The sequence below is a fragment of the Octopus sinensis genome, linkage group LG16 (assembly GCF_006345805.1).
Source record: "Octopus sinensis linkage group LG16, ASM634580v1, whole genome shotgun sequence".
Classification (NCBI taxonomy): Eukaryota; Metazoa; Mollusca; class Cephalopoda; order Octopoda; family Octopodidae; genus Octopus; species Octopus sinensis.
Genome location: NC_043012.1, coordinates 40749690 through 40775411, shown reverse-complemented (window position 1 = coordinate 40775411; position 25722 = coordinate 40749690). Strand labels below are relative to the sequence as shown.

Sequence of the window (25722 nt, the reverse complement as noted above, 5' to 3'; positions counted from 1 at the left end):
AGCAAAATTTAAAGTTTGTTTATCCATTAAGAATTCAGGTGTGGCTGTGTGGTAAGTAGCTGGCTTACGAACCACATGGTTCCGGGTTCAGTCCCACTGCGTGGCACCTTGGGCAAGTGTCTTCTGCTACAGCCTCGGGCCGACCAAAGCCTTGTGAGTGGATATGGGAGAAGGAAACTGAAAGAAGCCCGTCGTATATATGTATATGTATATATATATATATATATATATATATATATATATATAATATATATATATGTGTGTGTGTGTGTATATATGTTTGTGTGTCTGTGTTTGTCTCCTCAACATCGCTTGACAACCGATGCTAGTGTGTTTACGTCCCCGTAACTTAGCGGTTTGGCAAAAGACACCGATAGAATAAGTACTAGGCTTACGAAGAATAAGTCCTGGGGTCGATTTGCTCGACTAAAGGCGGTGCTCCAGCATGGCCGCAGTCAAATGACTGAAACAAGTAAAAGAGTACTATTCCAGGTGTAGAGTATATTGTTTATAGGATGAAAACTGAAGGAAGGGAAATAGGAACAATTTTATTCATCAGATACTGGTACAGATTAACACACTACATGCAAGTTAACCAACTTCAAAAGGTGGGGTTGTTTATTCAGTGCAGGGTACAGGGTATGAACGGTATTCCATGGTGTGCCCAGATTTCTGGAGGCTCTGGACTTCTGGAAGGCTGATAGAGAGATCCACTGCAGCAAGAATTTTCCTTAAAAAAAATCAAACAAAATATTCTAAGGGGAACAACTCAGTATCTCTTATGACTTCAATGTTTGGAATTTGGTTTTTGTGGATAAAAAAGATTCTGTCTTTATAAATATAATTCTTATTTTCACTGAATTTTTAAATAGTTATTTCAAACTCGTTTATCTATAGTAAATTTCAATCGTATTGAGATATTACTCTTTTACTTGTTTCAGTCATTTGACTGCGGCCATGCTGGAGCACCGCCTTTAATCGAGCAACTCGATCCCGGGACTTATTCTTTTGTAAGTCCAGTACTTATTCTATCGGTCTCTTTTGCCGAACCGCTAAGTAACGGGGACATAAACACACCAGCATCGGTTGTCAAGCAATGCTAGGGGGACAAACAAAGACACACAAACACACACACGCATATATATATATATACATATATACGACGGGCTTCTTTCAGTTTCCGTCTACCAAATCCACTCACAAGGCTTTGGTCGGCCCGAGGCTATAGTAGAAGACACTTGCCCAAGGTGCCACGCAGTGGGACTGAACCCGGGAACCATGTGGTTGGTAAACATGCTACTTACCACACAGCCACGAATATTATTTTTTTTATAGATTAAGCATTTTTTTGTTTTCAAATTTCGATTTCTTTAAATTCGAAGTTTTTGCTTAACTGAAATATTCTAGCTGAATAGCCTATCATTGACGGGCAATTTTGTTACAATAGAATGTCTTATATAAATTTTCCTTTATTCCATGTCAGACCATACCTTCTTGAACAGGACAAATTTGGGCGATTTTTCGCAAAAAAAAAACAAAAAAACCTTCGTTGAGGTGTTTTTTCCCTTTTAAAATCATTTACATGTCTGTTCGACCGATTCATATGACTCTATTCATTAGAATTTATTAAAACTTCAGAAGTCCTTACAAGCCTATGTCTGTGTGTGTGTATGTATGTGTGTGTGTGTGTGTGTGTGGTGTGTGTGTGTGTGTGTGTTGTGTGTGTGTGTGTATTGTGTCTGTTTTCCCCTCCACTATCGCTTGACAACCGATGTTGGTGCCTTTACGTCCCCGTAACTTAGCAGTTCGACGAAACAGACCGATAGAGTAAGTACTAGGCTTACAAAAAATAAGCCCTGGGGTCGATTTGTTCGACTAAAGGCGGTGCTCCAGCATGGCCGTATTCAAAATGACTTGATACAAGTAAAAGAAAAAAAATATTTAAAATGCTGGTTTAAGCACTCCACCCCCTTATAACCCTATCATAACCGGGGGGGGGGGTTGTGTCTCGCTCAGACATCTAAAACAAACTTTTCTCTTTTTGGAATTTTCAGAAAATTTTTGTGAAGTGATCTACACACAGGAATTCATATGATTGTGCAAAACCAGGAAGAAAAATTGCGTGATTTAAGGGCTATTAGCTGTTATTTCTAGCACATATCACGGCTACCTGATGCCCTCCTTGTTTCTTTCTCGCTCTGCCATATTGATACTTTTCAATATAGTTCACCCCATAGACATTGCCTGGATTTAAGCAAAAAATTCGGATTGTTCGTATCATAAACAATGATTTTTTTTTAATTCGGCATTCTTTCGATATAACTCGACAAAATCAAAACATTTGACTTCGGGTATTTCCGTTCGATTCTGTTTTCTGTTTGGAAATTTGCGGGTTTTACGGCATCATTTCGTTATATTTATGACTCCACAACCCACGGAAATACCCGAAGTGAAATGTTTTGATTTTGTCGAGTTATATCGAAAGAATGCCAAAAATCCGAAAAATGTAATTTTCACCAATCGGCCGCGGCAATCTTTCATCTCTAGTAGACCTTTCCGTCGATTTCCGTAAAAAAATTTTTTTTTTTTACATATGGGCTTGCGGGAACTTTTGAAGTAATGAGAGCGAAAGAGACTAAGAGAAAGCGATTGTATGACGAGGGAAGTTCTTTTGAAGTTACCGTGAATGGGAGCATTGATGTACATGTGTGCGTGTGTGTGTGTGTTTGATGGGGTGTGGGAGATCGCAAGCCCATATGTAAAAAAAAAAAGAAGTTTTTACGGAAATCGACGGAAAGGTCTACTAGAGATGAAAGATCGCCATCGGCCGCCTCTCAATGCGGTCCGCTTTTTGAAAAAGGTTCCCTAAGGCTGGTGTAAGTTGTGAATAGGAACTTAACTGTTGTTTCTAGTACATCGAGCAACCAGTTAGTGGATGTCAGGGTCGAATATAAGGGAAGTAACTCTGTTGTCCCGGTTACCATGAACTTTCCCAGAATGCAACATTGTTTTCGGCGCGAAACTCGAGTTCGTCTTCGAGAATCTTTCTTTTGGTCGGTTTAAAAAGCCAAAGGTCAACCAGACATCGCATAAATCATCTCAAGAATCACAGAAAGTACAAATAATCTTCGTAACGAAGAAGTTAATTATCTCAAGAATCACATCTTCTCACATAAATACTTATATTTTGTCTTTTATAATTGAAAGCAAATGGCGGAGACGTCGCCGAATTGGAAGAAACCTTCTGAAGTGATGAGACGAAGGAAGAAACGGTTGCAGGAGAACCAGAATTCTTCGCTGAGAAAAAGGTCGAAGCTGGATGATTTGTCGAACAGAAGCGACCAGGTTTCACCCTGTGCCAGTCTTTCTTCTTTCTATCAACATAAAAATCCTTTCAGACGAAATAGTTCCACTCCAGTTCGAACCATTTCTTCGACGACCGAAGAAATTCGACCGAAAACCAATTCCATTCGACTTTTCGACATTTTGGACACTTCCGAGGTAAGGGGAAAAAAAAAACCTTGCTTTTCGCTTCGTTGCCTCTCTTTATATTATTATTATTATATGGAGACTAATTGTGTTTTTATGAATTTTCCTTAATAGAAAACTTGGTTCCCAGAACAATTCTAGATTCCGTCCCTATTTTAAAACCACGAATTAAAAAAAAAAAGGTTTTAAATTAGGGGATTTAAAAAAAAAAGACATTTTATTTTTTTTTGCATAATCGTATTCTTGTGCAGAAGACCGAATCGAAAAAATATGGTAAAAATTCCCCAAAATCCAATTTACGAGGGAATATAGCACGTGCTTACTTTTATTTCAATGAGTTTTCCCATGGCCCTTAGGGACATTGAAAGGGTCTGTTAGCTGGGTTGATATAAAGAGCACATTTTTCTCTCCATATTCGTTATCTACATGCTTTTTAACACTCAGCAGGCTCTCTCTTAATTACTTGTTTCAGTCATTTGACTGCGGCCATGCTGGAGCACCGCCTTTGGTCGAGCAAATCGACCCCGGGACTTATTCTTTTGTAAGCCCAGTACTTATTCTATCGGTCTTTTTTGCCGAACCGCTAATGACGGGGACGTAAACACACCAGCATCGGTTGTCAAGCAATGCTAGGGCGACAAACACAGACACACATACACATATATACGACGGGCTTCTTTCAGTTTCCGTCTACCAAATTCACTCACAAGGCATTGGTCGGCCCGGGGCTATAGCAGAAGACACATGCCCAAGGTGCCACGCAGTGGGACTGGGTTTATTATTATTATTCCCTAATGAAGATCCTTATATTTACCCATCATCTTCAAATGAGTGACGGACTCCCTTCTGCTGCGTTTGGGAACCACTGGCCCACGGTCTGGATTTCGGTACTCTTTAAGAAGAGTAGTCCCGGTGCGCGCACTCGGGCATCCGCGCTAGCTAGTCGTGACTAGTCGATCCTACAACGACTACCAAACAAAGTAAATAGTTTTTTTAAATAAAGTTAATAAAACAGAAACCCAAAGGATCGACTAGTCATCACTAGCTGGCCCGCACCGGGACCACTGTTCTTAAATAGTACCTTTTGGGGGCTAAAACAGTAAATACCGTCTAAGGATCGCCACATTCAGTTGACAAATATATTTTACGAATAAACGGACAGGGATTAAATAGACCGGCAAAGAAATAAATGGATGAAAAAGTTCAAAATTAAAAACTGGAGGAACGGGGGAAATTTGAACCCGTTTCAAGCATGAATTATTAAACATTGTTTTACAGAAAATGGAGTATATTTAATTTACTATTATTTAAGGCAAACACAAAATTCTTTTCACTTTCATGCTTTTCTGTGTATTTAATTTTGATTTGGGTTCAGTCCCACTGCGTGGTACCTTGGGCGAGTGTCTTCTGCTATAGCCCCGGGCCGACCAATGCCTTGTGAGTGGATTTGGTAGACGGAAACTGAAAGAAGCCCGTCGTATATATGTATGTATATATATATATGCGTGTGTGTGTCTGTGTTTGTCCCCCTAGCAATGCTTGACAACCGATGCTGGTGTGTTTATGTCCCCATAACTTAGCGGTTCAGCAAAAAAGACCGATAGAATAAGTACTGGGCTTACAAAAGAATAAGTCCCGAGGTCGAGTTGCTCGATTAAAGGCGGTGCTCCAGCATGACCGCAGTCAAATGACTGAAACAAGTAAGAGTAAAGAGAGTACTACTAGCGAACAGTGGTCCCAGTGCGCGCACTCTCGCATCCGCGCTAGCTAGACGTAAGTAGTCGATCCTACGACGACTCGCGCCTATGTTTGTATTTCAAGGCTGAATCCATATCAAAAGGAAATTAAATAATATTTTTCGAACAAAGTAAATAAATTATTTTTACAAGCAAACTAAGGTTAGGGTTAAAAACAGTTAGGTTTGTCTTTGGGCCAGAAAGAATGGTTGAAAACCACTTGTTTGGACTGACCCTATTTAGTAAGCTATCAATGGTAGGGTTAAGTTGCAATTTTAATCACGATCGTTTATTTTCGTGGACACCAAGTAGGTCACTTCTAATCGTTCAGCAGGGCGCAAGGTGAGTGTTGCAGCAAATTTTGGGCATAAACCCGATATATATATACACACACATATATCCTCGCACACCGTCCACGCGTTCAGAAGTGTTTTACTGTTTAAATTTGAAGTTGCCAGGAAACAACGAAAGAGGTGCGTATTAAATATCTGTTTTGGCTTTCATTCACCCGAACAATGGTCGGTGCTGGTTCAGTTTTGACTGTAGCCACTCATTTTAGTCGAATGATTGTATTTCATGGCTTTTGTACTCGTGACCTCCGCCCTGGGCGGTTTTCCTCTCAAATTTCAGAAAATGGATTGGTTTTTTTTTTTCCTTTTTCGTTTCTTTTGTTAATTGAAATTTTCAACAGATACGCTTCAGATAATGTAGATTCTAATTAAAGCGAAATTTGTTTGAAAAAGAAAGGATTTTCTTTTAGTTGGGCGTAAGTGTTATCGAAAATTCACATGAAACGGGCTTTCAGAAGCTTTTATTTTGTAACGAAGTTTCCTACAGTTACCTCTCAGAAGAAAACGGAAAGAAAAAAATTGCTCAATTCGAACTTGTCCACAACACACCTTCAGCATTTTCCCTTTTTTTCCCATATTAAATTCCAATATGATCGTAATTTGCACGAAAGGCATTTGTATAAAATTTAATAAAAAAAAAAGTACCCTTCTTTTTCTCTCAAAAAGTTATAAGGGAAGCCAAGCAGACTCATGAATTTTTACAAACCACCTATTATTTTTCCTCCATATTCCCATACTACACGAAAGATATTTGTAGAAAATTTCATTAAAAAAAGACTGGATCTTTTCAATATGACTCATTTCTTTTTTAATTTTTCTTGACCAGTTTGAAACTTCGTATTTTAGAAGTTATTTCGTATTAAAATTGTATTTGGAGTAATTTTAGCTTTCTTTAACTGAATACACGTTGATTGACAGAAATTACCCAATTATGACAACTTATCGCAGTTTTGTGAGATTTGGCTGTTATTTCTAGCATGTAAATAGCCTGCTTGAATGGGGGTGTGTGATTTTTTTTAAAAATTAAAATTTTACAATCTTTTCCAGAATCAATCTTATATTTGTACGTATCTCACTAAAAAAACTTTCATGAAGAAATGGGGAAAAAATTAAAGGGGGAGGAGGGTTCCGTTTACATATCCTCCATCTGGACCGATGGCTTTTCCATTTATTTTTCCATTGTTGTTAAAGTTCCAGTATATTCCCAGTACTTATTTATTTTATAGCTCCTCTTGTAAAACTGTCTTAAAATTTCTTTTTTGTTATCTTCCAGACAAATAATGTTAAAGATTTCAGAAGCAAAACTACCAACCATGGCATTCACCATTTACTTTCCAAAGATCCCTGCAAAGCAAAAAGAAATGAAGATAGTGCCGAACAGGTTTGTTGCAATTTGTCTATCTCAAGCAAACTAATTTATGCTGGTACTGCAATTAGTGAATGGCTAAGCCAATCTTGGTGTAAAGGGACGTGAATCAGTAAATACCATAATGTGTTTTTGTTTATACTTCAATTTATCAGTTCTTTAAACTTTACCAAGGAGTGACTGTGGTAATAGGTTTACCTGTCAACTTCGAGGTTCCAGGTTCAGTTCCACTGCTTGGCATCTTGGGCAAGTGTCTTCTGGGTGGATTTGATTGGCAGAAGCTGAAAGAATGGTGTGTGTGTGTGTGTGTGCGCATGTGAGGATGCATGGCCTAAGTAGTTAGGATGTTGTACTTGTGATCAGGGGGTTGTGGTTTCACTTCCTAGACCAGCTGGTGTGTTGTGTTCTTGAGCAAAACACTTCATTTCATATTGCTTCTGTCGTGTGGTACAATGTGCCCCTGTTCAGGCAATGTTGATTTGATGGAGAGAGTGAGCTGATTGTACAGCACGATCATTTGATCCCTATAAACAAATCATTTGTGCATGTTGTTGGGGGGAAATTGCTGAACACTCATACATTGTCTTTGATGAGAGTTCATATCTGTATGTGTGTGTATATATATATATATATATATAGGTGTGGCTAAATGATATACAAGAAAAATGCATAAATCCTGGGCTTTATACATTCATCTGTGCACTGTCTCCTTCACCTAACGTTGTCATGGTTGTATGGGAACGTTATGCAAACAATCCTGTGTTGCCTGCTAAGGGTTGGGGACAGGAAGGACATTCGGCCATAGAGAGAGAGTCTACCTCTGCAAATTCCGTCCAACCCAGGCAAGCATGGAAAAAGGGGTCAAGTTATTCTATATTCGTCATTTGTTTGCATAAAATAATGAAATTTTAGTTGAATTAATCATTTAATGATTTAAATTAATTCTTCAATTGTTTTGGTTTCCATTTCTAATATATATAAGAAGAAAAGGCACAAGAGTGGCTATGTGGTAAGAAGCTTGCTCACCAACCACATGGTTCCGGGTTCAGTCCCACTGTGTGGCATCTTGAGTAAGAGTCTTCTACTATAGCTTTGGGCCAACCAAAGCCTTATGAGTAGATTTGGTTGACAGAAACTGAAAGAAGTATGTGTGTATATATGCATTTGGGTATCTGTTTGTTCCCCTTTGACTAAAGGCGGTGCTCCAGCATGGCGTCAGTCAAATGACTGAAACAAGTAAATGAATATATATAAATAATTGCAGTGTGGGAGGTGTTTATAAGCCATTTAAAACACAAGAACTGTTAGATTAACTTCAACATATAAATTTAATTTGCCAAAATATTTTCGTTGCTTTGAGACAACGTCCTTTTCACTGACAAGATTCCATGCTGCATCTCTGTATATATATATATACTAGCAGTATCGCGTTGCTCGGGTTTGTAAGGGAAATAACTATATAAGCATTTTTAGAGTTATAGCCAAAAAATAGCAAAAAATGCATTAAAAATGGAAAAAATATGATGGTAAATTTTTTGAAAAATCGTTGACTCATCGTAGACATTTTTAGAGAGTTACTTCCCTTATATAATAGCGAAAAAATGCATTAAAATGGAAAAAAAACGATGGTAATTTTTTTTTAAATCGTAGACTCATGTAGACGCTTTCTTAGCCATTTCTGTTTTGGTGTCTTCAAGCCATGAAGTCGTTGTTCTAAAAGAACGCTGGTCTCCTTGACAACGCATTACGACGTTGATTTCCTTACACTCCCTTCCCCACAGGTGCAGGTGTGAGCGTGGATGCCAACTCCGCCGCCATCGACACACGAAAAATTATGCATTAAAATGGAATAAAAAATGATGTTAAATTATTTTTAAATCGTAGACTCATCGTAGACGCGCGCTAATACTCAGACGGGCTCGATATGAATCACGACTATAAGCTACCCGAATTTGGTTAAACTGCACCGCAAAATGTGGGAGTAGTTAGGAATCTAAATCGAAGGGGACAGACACTCTCACAACTACAGTTTTATATATATAGATATACATAGCGCAGTAGTGGTGAGATGTGACAGCAAAGAAAAGCATACATTCACTCTCTGCATGCAATTAGACTCGGAAAGTTCGTGAGGAACCCATTGACCCAATTGCTGACTTTTCCGATAGCACACAGGTCTCAATGAATGGTTGAATGACCAAATCCAAGCTTCTCTGCTAGTTCCTCAACAGTTACGATGAGATTTTGTTCCACCAGGTTTTCAGGATGTCCTTGTCGAGTTCTACAGATCTTTCAGGATGAGGCTCGTCTTCTAGGCTGTTCCAATATAGCTTTGAAAAAAATAGCTGTTAAAATCGAAATGCACTCTTCAAAACTTGCACTATGAATAAGGACAAGATAAAATTACTACCTGCTTTTATAGCAAGTTAATATAAGTAGTTTATCCCATTCCCCTCTGACTTTTAGTTCAAGCTGTTGAAAAAACCGCATTATTATATATATATATACATACATACATACATATACACACACACTCTCTCTCTCACACACATGCACACATTTATATTCTGTTATTCTTTTATATGTTTCAGCCTTGAGGTTGTGGCCATGCTGGATCATGTGTGTGTGTGTGTGTCTGTCTGTATGTATATATGTATATGTATGTGTGTGAACAATAATATTTTCAACAGATGTGTTGCAAATGTATCTGATTGTTCTCAAGCTTCAATACTGTGTGTGTGTGTGTGTGTGTATATGTGTGTGTGTATGTGTGTGTGTGTGTATGTATGTATGTATGTATGTATGAGTGTATGTTTACTTTATTACTAACACAAGCCACTACGGTTATTTAAAGTCTTCCTCAAATCACTATCTCTGGCTATTTACTCTCTTCCAAGAACATTTTCACTCACACTTATGTGTTAGCTTCCCATACATTTTACTCATGTATCTATCAGCGTGATAGAGAGAAACAAATATTACATCTAGTTTCACTTTATTCGTTGCCCACTGTGTGTGTGCGTTTGCGTGTGGTGTAAACCAGACTAAGAAAAGCATTTGACACACACACCAGAATGTGAGTTTTCTGTAAATTTTGCTTAATTGGAGTTTAAATTTTAAAAACTGGACCTGGCATGACGCGATGCATTGTACTCTCAAAAATGCTAGGTAAATTGTAATTGAAGAAGAAATCCTATATTGTAGATTTGTATAACTCCCAAAGGGAGGCAGACAAAATCTGCCTTTTATAAGAGATATATATATATATTTATTTATTCATCTTGTTCTAGTCATTGAGCTGCAGCTGCTGGGATACCACCTTGAAGTGTTGTCAAATGAATAATTCCTAGTACTCCCCACCCCCCAGCTAGTTATTCGATCAGTCTCTTCTGTTAAGTTACAGGGATGCAAACAAACCAACATCAGAGAATTGCTATTTTTAAATCTCATGAGAGATATTCATTAACAGTACTTTGGAGTAAAGATTGTTGCAGCATTTGTCCTAAACCAGGACTGTCATGTTGGCAAAAATCTTTGCTCCAAGTCAACATCAGTTGTCAAATGGTTGTGTGGACGCACACACTCATTCTGTTTCTCTCTCTCTCTCTCATATGTGAAGAGCTTTCAATTTCCGTTTACCAAATCCATCCGCAAGGTTTTGATCAGCCTGAGGTTGACCAAAGACCCTTGTATCATGTGGTTGGGAAGCAAACTTCTTACCACACAGTAAAACTATAAAAACATCAGTGTTTTTATGTCTGAATTTTTTGATGCTGATATAGGCTGGGTGTCACTTGATGCAGTGCTTTACAAGATGCTCTTTTTTGTTGCCCCCCCCTCCCTTAATATCATGCAGGAATATAATTACACCTGGTCTAAAAGCCAGATGATTTATTTACACAAGTATGCATGACAGTTTTTCAGTTTCCATCCACCAAATTTCATTGATAAACCTGAAGCACAGGAGTGGCTGTGTGGTAAGTAGCTTGCTAACCAACCACATAATTCCGGGTTCAGTCCCATTGCGTGGCATCTTGGGCGAGTGTCTTCTGCTATAGCCCCGGGCCGACCAATGCCTTGTGAGTGAATTTGGTAGAAGGAAACTGAAAGAAGCCTGTTGTGTATATGTTATATATATATATATATATATATATGTGTGTGTGTCTGTGTTTGTCCCTTTGGCATTGCTTGACAACCGACGCTGGTGTGTTTACGTCTCCGCCACTTAGCGGTTCGGCAAAAGAGACCGATAGAATAAGTACTGGGCTTACAAAGAACAAATCCCGGGGTTGATTTGCTCGACTAAAAGGCTGTGCTCCAGCATGGCCGCAGTCAAATGACTGAAACAAGTAAAAGAGTAGGCTATAGCAAGAAGAATGTACTTGCCCAAGGTCCTTTGCCATGGGATTGAACTCAGAGCCATGTGATTTTGGATCTAAATTCTTTAATACAAGGCTGTTGTTGTGATTTACTGTGACATTGTCTTTTCATTCTCCTTTCTGCAGGTGTCCGATGTTCCAACCGTAACTAAAAAGGAAGATTTTTGTCAAGATTTACCTTTTGATTGGAGTTTAAAACTGAAGATGCGGTTTATTTCTTCATCTTTTGATTGGTGCAAGAATTTAAGGAGCTCAGAAGAAGCTGAAGGTGTGAACAATTATTTAGCAAGTCAACTTCCTGAAATGATGCCTTCTGCAAATGTTAGTACCCTCCTGAACAAGGGGGCTTATTGTTGGGTTTTCCATGGATTGTCATTTTGTCCCAAACTATTCCAGTCATGGTTTTTGCATCTTCTTAGATGTATTTCTGCAACATTGTTAACCAATGCAGTGAAACCTCATAAACTGATTTAATTTGTTCTTGGAGGTTGTTTGGTCACCAGAAATGTCTGCAAACAGAAACTCAGCAAAAGTAAGATGGCAACTGATGTCCCCCTTATTGGTGCCCTCAGCTTGTCATCAGTTATTCTTATGCCAGATACCATTCATTGCCCGAGATGTTTTCTGGTTCATAAACTAATTTGTTTGTGATGAGAGGTTTTCATAAACTGAACCATGCCTGAATGTATGTGTGTGTGTGTGTGTATATATATATGTGTGTGTGTATATATATGTATGTGTGTGTGTATATGTATGTATATATACACACACACATACATACAGAGTTGGGAAGAAGCCACCTGACAGTAAATCTAAATTCCATAAGTACTATTTCTAATTCTGTATCGTTTTGAATGGAAAAATGTGTCACTCAAGGACTTCAGTTTGAACTATTTTCATGATGTTTCATATATTTCAATGCTTTTATTAAATTTGTTCATAAATAAATCTTAGAATTAAAGTGTCGATTTACTGTCAGGTGGCATTTGGCCAACTCTGTGTGTATGTGTGTGTGTGTATATATATATATATATATATATATACGCATTCACTCATGCATGTACACGCACTGTTTGCTGGAGACTTCTATATTGGTAGACATGGTGGGGGGTGCTTCAGGGGAGAGAATCACTTAAAATTTTGCTATATTTTCTCTTGGTTTTAAGCAGGAAAATTCTTGAGAGGAAAGAGCCTGCACATTTTTTCATATGATCCTCTTATATATATATATATTTTCTACATTTTAGTTGAAGATACTTCCAGAGACTTCCTGGCGATCCCATTTTCACAGAGAAACTTTGTATTGGGTTCACCCAAATCTTCCCTGGGTGAAAATATTCCCAAGAATCACTCACGAAAAGTAAGAACTTCAAAACTAGGCTTCACTCTTTGTTGTTGTTACTGTTCACAATGTGTGTCTGATATTGTTGTGTAGTAGCATTTGTTTGGTTAATGTGTCTGTATGTAGAGACAAATGTGGCATAGTGGTTAGGGTGCTGGGTTCATGATCATAAGTATGTGGGTTCAATTCCTGGATCATGCATGTTGTGCCCTTAAGCAAGGCACTTAATTTCATGTTGCTCTACTGATTTCAACTGTGTGCCCAGCCAGTGCTGGTGCAACTCTCCTTCTCTCCTTCCAACCATGACATCCTGAATCTTCTGCTGGTGCAACTGATACTACAAAACAGCAGCAGATGTGCAATGTCAACTGATGTTGGTTTGTTTACGTCCTCGTAATGTAGCAGTTTGGCAAAGGACTAAGTATCAAGCTTATTCTACTGGGGTTGGTTGGATTAAACCCTTGAAGGTGGTGCCCCAGCATGGCCTTGGTCCAATGACTGAAACCAGTAAAAGAAATGGTAAAGGATCCATCTAAATAAGAGACAGATGACATGAAGATATGGTCATACTGTGTTGTGTAATTCATGTGACTATTCCTTCATATGGATGTTTTGAAATGGAATGGTTCTTTTTTTGTATCTGTAAATAGAAGACTACTAGTGTTTTGTAGGTGATGAATTGTTATATGCTGTCACCATCTTTCTTACTTTAATGTCCCTTTCTCCATGCTGGCATGGGTTAGGCTGTCCAACACCAACAGATGAGTCGGTAGATGGTGCCATTTCAGCATCTGGCATGGTTTCTACTGCTTGGTGCTCTTCCCTATTGTCGGTCACATCTTGGAGTAACTAGGCAGACTGACCCCTTTAGCTGAGTGGAGCAATATGGTAGGACCAAGTGTCTTGCTTAAGGGGTGAATACATGGAGAGAGAGTAGTCGTGAAGTCAAGCTACAAGGTAAATACAAAAATAAAGGTTGATGTGTCGGTAAGTGTGCTTGAGTGAGACAAGTGTGACATGATTAGCATTTAACGAGTTGGTGTGACTAATTAAACTTATCACAAGCTACCATATTTCCTTGTCTGTATTGTGCTGTTGTTTATTTCCAGATCTTCAAGCAGCATCAATCTTGGAGATGAAGTATACTCTTCACTGTTATCTGACTGGTTTGTATAGTGTTGTATATTTCTTGTATCTGATTGGTTGCTGACTCGGTGTTTTAATGTGGCATCTTATAGTATTTGGCCTTTTTTATGTATAAGGTTTTAGTGGTTGGAAGGTGGGGGTTGTCAACATCCAGGGGAATAAATACCGGTCATACATTCTGGCAGAATTTAATTGATTCTGTTCCTCTTTTCAAATCTGTGGCTTTGTGTCCCCTGTCACGACGAACGTATAATTGTAATCCATTGAAGTCATAAGGACAAGATGACATCAAATGGCAGCTACAATAACAATTCAGGCAGGGAGCTGCAAGTCATTAGCATCAAGTTCAATTCCTGCCGAGGTCAGCTTTGCTCTTTATCGATTTGGGGTCAATAAGTACCAGTTCTTACCGTCACATACATAAACACACACACACGTGTGTGTGCGCTCCAAGCTCTTTTAGTTTCTGTGTACCAAATCCAGTAACAAGGCTTTTGGCCAGCCCAGGGCTATAGCAGATGTGTCCCAGATGCCATTCAGTGGGACTGAACTTGAAGCTGTGTTAGATTGAAAGAAATCTCTTTAACCACAAGACCATATATGTGTGTGGACACATTTCACCACCTTGTTACCACACGGTCTTAAGTTCTATCTCACTGTGTGGTGACTTGTGAGTGGGATTGATACACAAAAACTGGATGGAAGCCTGTTGTAGGTATATGTGTATATAGATTTACATACATCGTACCAGGGCCTTATTCTTGTTCAACACAACAACTGTGGGCTGGAAGAGGTCCCGTGGTAGCTGACATCACCTTGGAGGATGGCAATGGGGGCGCTAATGGACCTGGCTGGTTCTATGCACAGCAATGCCTTTCAGCTTGCTAACCTGGGGTGACCCCAGCCCTATCAGGCAAGAGCACAGAGAGAGAGAGAGAGAGAATGTTTACATGATTTGAAGAGTGTTTAGCTAAAAACAGCAACATTTGTTGATATTCTTGCACTCTCAAAGAGGAGCGGAATAAAAGTTACATTGTTTGCAAAAGCAGGTATGGGTTAACAACAGTAAAAACATCCAGTTGTAAAACATAGACCTTAGTGTGTACTGCTCTAACCCATTGCAGTGTGGCAATGTGCTGCTGGCATGAAAATTGCAACCAGTACACTTTGTAAAGTGATTGGCATTAAGGGCATCCAGCTACAGACACCATGCCAAAGCAGACATTGCAACTCGATGTGGTCCTGCTGCTTGTCAGGTCTTTTCAAACCATCCAAATCATGCCAGCATAAAAAAAAGGGTGTGAAATGATGATATCTCTCCGTTTGTGTGTGTTCATTTTGCAAGTGTTTCTTCTGTCTTTCTGCAGGTCAGAAAGTTTCCTATCGGCATTCAGTCAGTTAAGGTCAGGTTATTGCCCTTATCTATACGTCTGTACGCACCAGTTCACTGTGCTCTTCAAAAGGATGAAGACTTCGAAGAATGACTCCACCCTCTCAGCAGTTCTTACTCCGACAACTCGAGGACTCCGGGAAGCTCTGAAAAAGGAAGGTGTGTGGTTTCATAAGTCCTTATTGTCGAAGTTTGTGATAGTTATGTGTGGGCATCGGGCATGGCTGCGTGGTTAGGGAGCTTGCTTCCTAGCTACATGGTTTCGGGTTCAGTCCCACCGCGTGGCACTTTGGGCAAGTGTCTTCTGCTATAGCCCCAGGCTGACCAAAGCTTTGTGATTGAATTTGGTAGGCGTGTAAGTACTTGTACCTCTCCGAAAGAGAGAGAGGGATATGATTCTGTCTGGTTGAGAAGTTTGCTTCTCTGAATGAAGTCTCGTGTGTGTGTGCGGTCACATGTACATGGACTGACCCTTGTCTGGGTACCGTATAATTGTTCTAAACGGTTATCCTCATCATATGAATGAGGTTGTTTGTGACCAGCATCCCAGTGTTAGTATGTATGTAATGTCTTAATGTCTCCAAGCCCCTCTTTCTGTGGAAAGTGTTGTCAGTAAGTGTTCAATTAATGAATTGTAATCTTTCTCTCTGTCTATGCATATGTTGGCCAAAATGGAGAATGCTACCTGTATCCGAAGAGTTTTATACAATTGTCTCGTCCCATGATGGAAGCTAATCAGAATAGATGTTGACTGATGACAATAGGCCTCATGGAAGTGATGATGAAATAAGCAAGAAGGATGGCAAATGTGCTGTGCTACAAACTTATCCAACCCACATTGACAGGAAGGAGGCAAATGTTAACTCATTGGTGATAATGATGACTTACCACTTGTCCTTCCTTGGCGAAGATATTTGCAGTTAACCTCGTTGGATATTGCAATCATAATTCCTAGGACTCAGGGGACGGGGCAGTTGCCTGGTTTCCATGGTGCATAAAATGACAATAGATCACCACAGAATGGGACACTGGTCTGTTGCTGAGTGGACTGAGGCTATGTGAAAGGAAGTGCTTTGTTAAAGAACACACTATTGTAATATGTGGTTTCAACACCCTAACCACTCAGCCACACACCTTGATAGATAATGATTATCTAAGGCGGCGAGCTGGCAGAATGGTTAGCACGCCGGGTGAAATGCGTAGCTGTATTTCGTCTGCTGTTATGTTCTGAGTTGAAATTCCGCCGAGGTCGACTTTGCCTTTCATCCTTTCGGGGTCGATAAATTAAGTACCAGTTACGCACTGGGGACATTGTAATCGACTTAATCCATTTGTCTGTCCTTATTTGTCCCCTCTGTTTAGCCCTTGTGGGTAATAAAGAAACATGATTATTTAATGTCTGTTGTCCATGCTAGCATGGGTTGGGCGGCTTGACCAGAGCTGGCCAGCTGGAGCAGGGGTGTGCTGCACCAAGTCCCACTCTGATTTGACATGGCTCCTTCAGCTTGATGGCAGTATCTGATTTTTTACATACTCTAAAAATTTTATAAAATATTTTCCTTTCATTTTTTTTTTTTGTTTTGAAAATATTAAAATTTTGAAACCATCTTTTCTAAGTTTATTTTATTTATTCCTTGGCAGGGATTGAATTCAAGATGCCGTGTAATCCAAAAGGCACTGAAAGGACCTCCCTGGAATCTGAAGACTCCAATATCAGTGGGGGTCCAGTATCTAGAAATTCTAGGTGAGGAGGTGACGATTGATTTCTTATGTAAGGACAACCCCAGGCAGGGGGAAGGGAGAGAGAGATTGGGTGACATTCATGCCTCTCTTGTTAGCAATTAGCAACAGCTTATTTGAAACAACCACAATGAGTCTTAAGTCCTTGTTTCATATTTACATACTAGTGGCCATCTTAGTAGAGGATGTGGTGATATTCATGCCATCCTTGGAATCAAAATTGTGTAAATGAAATGAATGTGGTTACTGCTAAGGATTGAACCAAGATCCCAAAATTTGACCTTCTACATGTCAAGCTGACCAAGGAATCTATATGGTTGCTCTGTGAAGGCATGTGGTACTGTGGTTAGGTTATTCAACTGCCAGTTGTAAGGTCATGAGTTCAATTCCTGACGGCACCTTGTGTTCTTGAGCAAGACACTTTATTTCACGTTGCTTCAGTTCGCTCTGGTGGCAAAATGAGTTGTCTGTATTTCAAAGGGGCCAGCTTGATCATACAGTTATGCTGAATCTCCAAGAACTACATGGAGGATGTACTTGTCTGTGGAGTACTCAGCCACTTGCACATTAATTCATAAATGGGCTGTTCCGTTGATTGGATCAACTGGAACCTTCATAGTCGTAACCTATGAAGTGCTGGTTTATATGGTTGCTCTACCCACGAGATATAGCAGTCAAATCTTCCTCATATCTTAACCCACTGTCTTAAAACAAAAAAAAAAAAATGTTATTCTAAATAAGTAGTATCTGAATTATTGATGGAATGGTCATATCTGGAACAATTTTTCTTCAGTTGTTGCATGGATCAGGACTGAACTAGCAACCAGATCTGTTACAGAAAGTGGTGTAGTGCACATCAGCTGATGTAGTCCTTGATACACTATGTTGGAAGAGACGAGGTGGTCAAGGCTGGAACTCTCTTCAATTGTAACTCTGGTCACCGGTTCACATCAGTCTTAACCCTTTCGTTTAATCTTGCCCCTTGATTTCAGTTTGCTCCATGACCTCCTTTGGTGATAAACCATGTCATCTTGGGTGACACAACTCCACTCTCCTGCAGTTATTCAGGACAAATCTGTAAGGACCCTGTAAATCAAGCATGGTAACCCTTTTTCCAGAAGCAGGCCGCATGAGACCTGGCTCATTATCTGGTGGGCCAGACTACTAAAATTTGAAAGTGATTCATTAGACGACCCACTCAGCCTGGCAGGTTGCCAATGACTGCTGTATACAACCATGATCATAGCCTTTCCCTAAAAAAGAAAACATTTTGGTTGTTTGCTGTCTTACCAGAGTGTAACTCTGGTTATGTCACACCACCCTGCAGATTCTTAACCTGAAGGAGACTGCTTACTGCCTTAAATTGCCATTTGGGATACTGCATGGTAACAGCAAATTGACCGTGTGGTGGACAAGAAACCAGTTGTGGGGGAAGTAGGAAGAGGCAGTATGTATGGGGGTATATACCCATATATCTGCGGGTATGCATCTGTACTTATACAAGTATGTGTGCTTATATATACATTCACACATCCACGCACACGTGTGTGTAGCCGTAGAAACACTGCCAGATCAGACTGGGCCTGATGCAGCCTTCTGGCTTCACAGACCCCAGTTGAACCGTCCAACCCATGCTAGCATGGAAAGCGGATGCTAAATGATGATATATGATGCATTCTCCAAGCGTTTATGGCAATAAAATGCATTTGCCATACATTAGTTCACTCCCTCCATCAAATCGACATTGCCTGAGCAGCTGCATGGTATGCAGTGTGAGATGAAGTACGTTGCTCAAGAGCATAATGCAAAACCCAGTCCAGGAAATGAAAGCTTGATCTTGCAATCCTGTGTCCAGCAACCTTACCACTAGGCCATGCGTCTTCACATGCGCACACATCCTCATCATATGTCTCCTTTCCATGCTGGCATGGATAGATGGTTTACCTGGAACTGGTAAGCTGGAGGGCTGCACTAGATTCCAGTCTGATTTGGCATGGTATCTATGGATGGATGCCTTAACCCCTTAGTGTTCAGATTATTCTATCAAACATAATGCTTGTTGATTCACATTGATTTGAATTAATCATGCATTATCTCATATCTTCAAGATCTTGATGGTGTAATTACTTAATGTAGAATAACATTGTAGGGTAGGTGTGAGAGCCTGGATCTGGTCAGTTTGAACATAAAACGGATTAAATATTTTGGCCGGATATGGCCGGTTTAAATACTAAAGGGTTAAATGCCAACCACTGTGACAGTGTAAAGGGTGCTTCTTACACTACACCAGCAACACACACACACACACACACATCCCTGTGTTAATGTTTTAAACTTTGAGGCCATATGAGTAGATATCTATTCACTGAAGGGTTATTTCTCAAAGTGGTTTTGGGACAAATAACAATGACAGAACTCCATGGAAATATTTGATCTTTGTACAGTGCTGTCAACTTCCGAAACACCTTCCGACGTGGTTCAACTCTTCAGCATTCCCGTTACTCTCTCCGATGTCCTGCTTATTTCCCTATTCATATTGTTTTTAGTGAATCATGCATTTATCCTGTTGCTTTTGCTATTTCAATACTCTTTTACTTGTTTCAGTCATTTGACTGGCCATACTGGAGCACTGTCGAACAAATCGACCCCAGGACTTATTCTTTGTAAGCCTAGTACGTATTCCATCGGTGTCTTTTGCTGAACCGCTAAGTTACGGGGGTGGTGGTGTAAACACCAATATCGGTTATCGAGCGATTGGGTGGGGGACAAACACAGACACACAAGCATATGCACACACGTACATATGTATGTATATATATATGTATACATATATACACGATGGGCTTCTTTCAGTTTCCGTCTACCAAATCCACTCACAAGGCTTTGGTTGGCCCGAGGCTATAGTAGAAGACACTTGACCAAGGTGCCATGCTGTGGGGCTGAACCCGGAACTATGTGGTTGGTAAGCAAGCTACTTACCACACAGTCACTCCTACGCCTATGTGATTGTATTTAGAATGATGTTGCAGGGTAGGTGTGAAAAGCCAGGTCTAGAAGAATATTTGTGTCAGGTTGGGCTGGTTTAAATACCATTCTCTTCTGTTGTGTCTTGTGCAATGATGTCTGAAGACTTTTTTTTTTTGTTTCTTTTTCTTTTACCCCTGAAGCATCGGTTCACATAATTCCTCAGCTGCTGATGACGATGGTGATATTGATGGTGAAGTTGATTTATTTGAAGAGCAAGAGAACACAGTACCGAGTTCCAACCCTGAAGAGTTGAAACAGAATTTCCAGCCAAATGAAGAAATAGAGGAGGAGGAGGAGGCGGAAGAAGAAGATGGCTTCATAGCAGACGAGGGTGCTGCTGTGTGGTTAGAAAGTATTGGGCTTGATAAGAAAAACTTCCCTTCATTGAACCCAAACATGGTCAGGCTGTATCCTTTCCCTTATGATTTACTCAGTAAGGGCTAATGTGAAGTGTGATGTCATCACTGCTTCAACCGGGGTTTTACAAGTTTGTTTCTATGAAAGTTGTCAATTACAGATTTAATTCTTTTCTATATAGTTAGATTGGATGATCACAGCTGGAGTGTCTTTTGTCATAAATCTGTTCAATCAGTGACTCGGTAATATAACTTTGTAAGGTGACGAGCTGGCAGTATCGTTAGCATGCAGGGTGAAATGTTTAGTGGTATTTCGTCTGTCTTTACGTCTTGATCAAATTCCGCTGAGAGGTTGAATTAGTGGGGTTCATCCTATCAACTGGGCCCCTCCCACAAAGTTTTAGGCCGTGTACCTTAAAGTAGAAAAGAATACAACTTTTGACGTGTTTGGCAGTTATCTCCCTTGAATCTGTTTCAATTTTTTTTTAATGTCCGTAATTTGTAAAATGAAAAATGTCGACCAAAGGGAATGTTGGAGGAGGGGGTGGTAATGCCAGTGCCTAACCTCTGACATGGGTAGAGGAGAGAATGGAGAAACCACAGCTTCTAGAATATTATGAGGCAGAAGATGTAATTCTTGGTACCCCAAGTACCAGGCAGTGGTGATGAATTGTGTAGTTAATCTGAGTTTATGGATTTAGTTTACCATAAACTAATCAACAGTCCTATCTTCTTTATCTAACACTACACTGCCTATGTGTCCTTTGAATTTGACTGCTATTTCTTGCAGTTCATCAATCAGGCAAAGGCTTCCCCTAGTAAGCTTGTTATGTGATATAGTTAAGATATCTTCCTTTCTTTACATACCCCCTCCCCCAATTATGTAATATGTAGTTTTTCACTCTTGGAATATCTTTGCTGCGTATCCAAGTAGTTTAATGGCTTTAAACCAAACCAGCAAGTTGCTCTCTGGACCTTTGAAATGTTTGAGATAGTATAGCTTATCTCCCCTTGTTTACTCTGTGTGTTTGGAGAGGCAGCCTTTTCTCTTTTTTTTTTCCCCACTCTCTCCTTGTCTCCCCCCCCCTTCCACTCTGTCACTGACTGACTACATCATTGTTTTGGTTGTGAGTCCACTTTGGTTGCTTCCGTGGCAAGACGCACACAGCAGTGTGTAAGTCGGTGGATGTGTGTGTGTATAGATACACTGGCCTGTGAGCCGAGCCAACTGGGTGTTTATCATTTGAGAACTGTAGCAGTGGGAGGAAGTGCATTGCCAGGAATATACTTACATAACCACATCTGACATCATAATTATCACCTGATGTCTGTTTTTCCATGCTGGCATGGGTTGGATGCTTTGACTGAGAACTGGGGAAACTGCACCAGGTTTCATTCTAATTGAACACAGTTCCTCCAGTTCGATGCCCTGCCTAGCGCCAATCACTCCCAAGAGTGTAGTGGGTGCTTTTTATGTGCCACTGGTGCGGGTGCCTGTTGCAAAACACAGGCGTCGGCCAGGATTGTGATCCTCACTTGACAGGTCTTCCGAAGCCCATTATATTATTGCCAAGGGTCTCCGTCACTGGCCACTGCCTCCTTGAGGTGTTGTCTGATCACTACACTGATATAAATATAGGAACACGTGGCTGTATAGTTCAGAAGTTTGTCTCCCACCTCTGTCTCTGTTCCCCGTACATTGTGTGTGGGTGGGTGGTAGTTTTATGCCCCCTCCCCTTGTTATCTCTCCTTTTAATGCCTTTCCCTCATCGCCCTCCAGCTTCACACTTTTTTTTTTCCTTAATAAAAGATTTCAGTCGTCGTGAAGGTTTTAAACAGATTGACTGCCGCCCTGAATCGGTGCTAGTCCTAGACCAAGACGTTGACGTCCAAGCCCTGTTTAATTTCCTCCTCAACTGGAGAGCCTGCATCGCTGCTGTTGGTCCACAACATGGCATCCCGCCGACCATTTTATCGCCAAATGCTTTCAAAGGGGCTGCCTTGAAATCACTGAAGGTAATTTGCAGTTCTTTTTCCCATCCCATGTTAGTTTTGTCCAAGCAGACCCAAGATGAAGGGTGTTAAAGCTGGAACCACATTATCAAATGTATCCTTCCTTGTGGTTTGGTTGTTATTTTCTTGCTGGTAAATCAACAATACTTTTTTTTTTTTTTTATCTTTTAGTTGAGAGGAAAGACAGTTTCCATCAGGTCTTACAGAACCTCTGATGCTGATGGAAAGAGTGGGGCAAGAAAGAGGGAGTCATCTCCCAGCTGATGGGGGGGGGGTCACTTGAATGCCTGCGAGGTGATGTGGGTGGGGTGAGGTGTCAGACTGGTTGCCAGATTAACTCTTTAGCATTTAAACTGGCCATATCTAGCCAATATATTGTACCTGCTTTATGTACAAACTGGCTAGATCTAGCCTCTCACACCTACTTTACAATGTCATTCTGAAAATTATCGTAATTAAATCTCAAAGCTACAAAATTATGTGCGATTAATTCAAGACAATGTGAATTAACCCTTTTGTTACTAAGCCGGCCAAAACCGGCTCTGTGGTAAAATGTCTTGTTTTCATAAGGTTTGAATTAATATATTCCACCAAGCCTTAGTCACAATTTATGTTCCAAACACTAGCTTAATGATAACTAAGTTATTTTACTAAATTCTTTGTTATATTTAAAATAATTGAAAGAAACACAGAGCATCTCAAAATAAATACGGTAGCGAAATGGTTAATGAGTATTATATTTGAATAAATAATCTGAATGCTTAAGGGTTAGACTGATTATATTCAGCCAAAATATTTACCTGTTCTGTGTTCCAGCTGGTCAGATCCAGCCTCTTACACCTACCTTACAAATATTCTAAAAATAAACCATTAACTTTTTCTTTCTTAAAAGATTTCATTGTGAAGGTTTTAAATGGGTTCCTTGCCATCTTAATATACTATGTCAGAAAATAGGACATGTTTAATATTGTATTCTTAGGTATTGTATGTCAAAATAGATGGACACATTTTATATTGTAGTCCAAGGTATACTGTGTCAGAAAATTGGACGTATTGTATATTGTAGTGCAAGGCATGCCTCACTTTGGCAGCAATTCTTTTAGTGTTTCTTAATTCTTCCACCTCAGGTAAAACACAGCACAGCCTTACAGAAGGACCGACAGAAAGTCAGCGTGCTGGAGATGGCTGGACCGATCTTGCCAACACATGTCCAAAGACTGGTCAAGTTGATCCGCCAGACACAAGACCAAAGCTTCACCTTATCCCTTCACACTCATGAACCAACGTTAGCGCTTAACGTTCCAACGACGCATGCCTCCTCGAATCCGCTTCCTAGCAAAAGCCTAAATAACAAAGTCGGTTCTGCTTTTTCTTCTACTTCTCTCGTTTCAGCATTTAAACATTCCGTTTCAGATATCACTTGTACTCCTGATGGTTTTGTCTGGTCATCATGATGATATTTTGTTAATTTTAATTTTTTTGTTTGTGGTTTTTAAATTTTTAATATCAATTGATATCAGTTTTTTTAATTTTTAATATCATTTGGTATCGTTTTTTTTTTTTATTTTTAATATCAATTGATATCAATTTCTTTTATTTTTAATATCAATTGATATCAGTTTTTAATTTTTAATATCAATTGAAATCAGTTTTTTATTTTTTTCATATTTAATATCAACTGATATCAAAGGCGGTGTGCTGGCAGAATTGTTAGCACGCTGGGTGAAATGCTTTGTGGTATTTCATGTCTTTACATTCTGAGTTCAAATTCCGCTGCGGTTGACTTTGCCTTTCATCCTTTAGGGGTTGATAAATTATGTACCAGTTGTGTACTGGGGGTTGATCTAATTGACTGTCCCCCCCCTGACCTAGGGCCTAGAGTAGAAAAGAACATCAATTTATACCCATTTTTTCCCTCAATTTTTGATGTTGATATAATTTCAAATTTTTTAATATGAATTGATATTTAAATTTTTAATATCAATTCAAAAAAAAAATTACTATCAATTGATATAAATTTTTTTTTTTTTTTTCCCCCAATATTTTTAATTTATTATAAAAAGTACATTGAGTGATAGACTGGCACCGTCCTTAGAGAATCAGAGTAAAATGCTTTGCAGTCTTTGTTCTGTGTTCAGATGACACCAAAGTCATTTTAGCCTTTTATCCTCCTTGAACCAACACAATTTAACTGAAACTTCCCTCAAGTTTGTGACTTTTTTTTTTGTTTATGATAGTAATTATCATTATTATTATCATCTAGGTTTAAATTCCATTGATGCCAGCTTTTACCTTTCATCCTTTCAGGGTTGATAAAACAAGCACCAGTTGAACATGGGGGAGGAGGGGGGGGGTCGATCTACTTACCTACCGCTTATCCTGAACTTGCTGGCCATGTGTCAGAATTTGAAAGCATTATTATTATTATATTTGCTGTGGAATATATCAGATGTTACTAAGAACGCCAGTAATCTTTTGACTGGTGTTCTTGGGTTGTTTTGGCCCTTCTGGGGCAATATTTTGTTTTCCAAAAGAAATGCTCGTTTAAGTTTTTAAAACATTACTTGTAAAAGATGTCAACACTTTCCCTTTAAGAGTGATAACTTCCTCCTACAGCCAAAGACTTTCCTCCTCATCTCTTATTCGCTCCACTAGATGACTGGAGAGAGAGCAACGCCAACAATGAGAACAACCGGAGTATTATTGACCCACTAGAAGCTGAGAGTATTGTAGAAAAAATGTGCAATGTCACCAGTTATGGCACATCAAGCATTCAGAGGGTGAATGGGGACAGCAACAAGAGCAACAACAATGAAAAGTACTGACATAAAACAGGGAAATGGTGAGTGACAAAAACATGACCAGTGGAAAAATTAACAATGCCAACAGCAGTATAGAAAGCTTTCCATATGTGGCTAGCACCGAAAAATAGAAATGTTTCCATCCCTGGGAAATTAAAGTAGTAAATTGGCTCCAGTATATAAAAAAAAAGAAATTAATTTTGAGTGGGGCCAGGCGGCAGCAGTATTGAAGTCGAAGCAGAACGATCCTTTACAGGGGTTTCACTCGTGCGCAGATGAGCCAATCCTGCCACAATCATTAAAGTAGGGTCTAAAAGACATTATGGAAGATGTGGCCCACATGTGAAGAGGAAGGCAGTTTAACAACATGGAGACACCCTTCTAAAGTGAGGACCTCACTTGGTAACCTTCAATAATGGCGTGAAGGGTGTGTCCTGTAGCAGATGTACCTCTCTAAGAGAACTACTTATTATAGGCATAAAGCCTTGTATAGGAAAGAATGGAGCTGAGCGAAGATTTAACAAATTCCTTTATTTTATTTTCGACATATGTTTCGAAGTCTGCAAAATTCCTAATTCCGAATGAAT

General features: G+C 39.6%; 1 protein-coding gene across 1 annotated transcript; it reads left to right on the top strand.

Annotated features, from left to right (window-relative positions):
* The first annotated feature begins 2985 nt into the window (after positions 1-2985).
* On the top strand, positions 2986-23844 carry LOC115220312 (protein downstream neighbor of son homolog). The gene is made up of 10 exons (XM_029790415.2): positions 2986-3501; positions 6849-6956; positions 11447-11641; positions 12568-12680; positions 13772-13828; positions 15176-15357; positions 16840-16942; positions 20106-20372; positions 22139-22337; positions 23462-23844. Exons 1-10 carry the CDS (start codon positions 3211-3213, stop codon positions 23786-23788), a joined length of 1842 nt encoding a protein of 613 aa, XP_029646275.1. The 5' UTR covers positions 2986-3210; the 3' UTR covers positions 23789-23844.
* The last annotated feature ends 1878 nt before the right edge of the window (positions 23845-25722 follow it).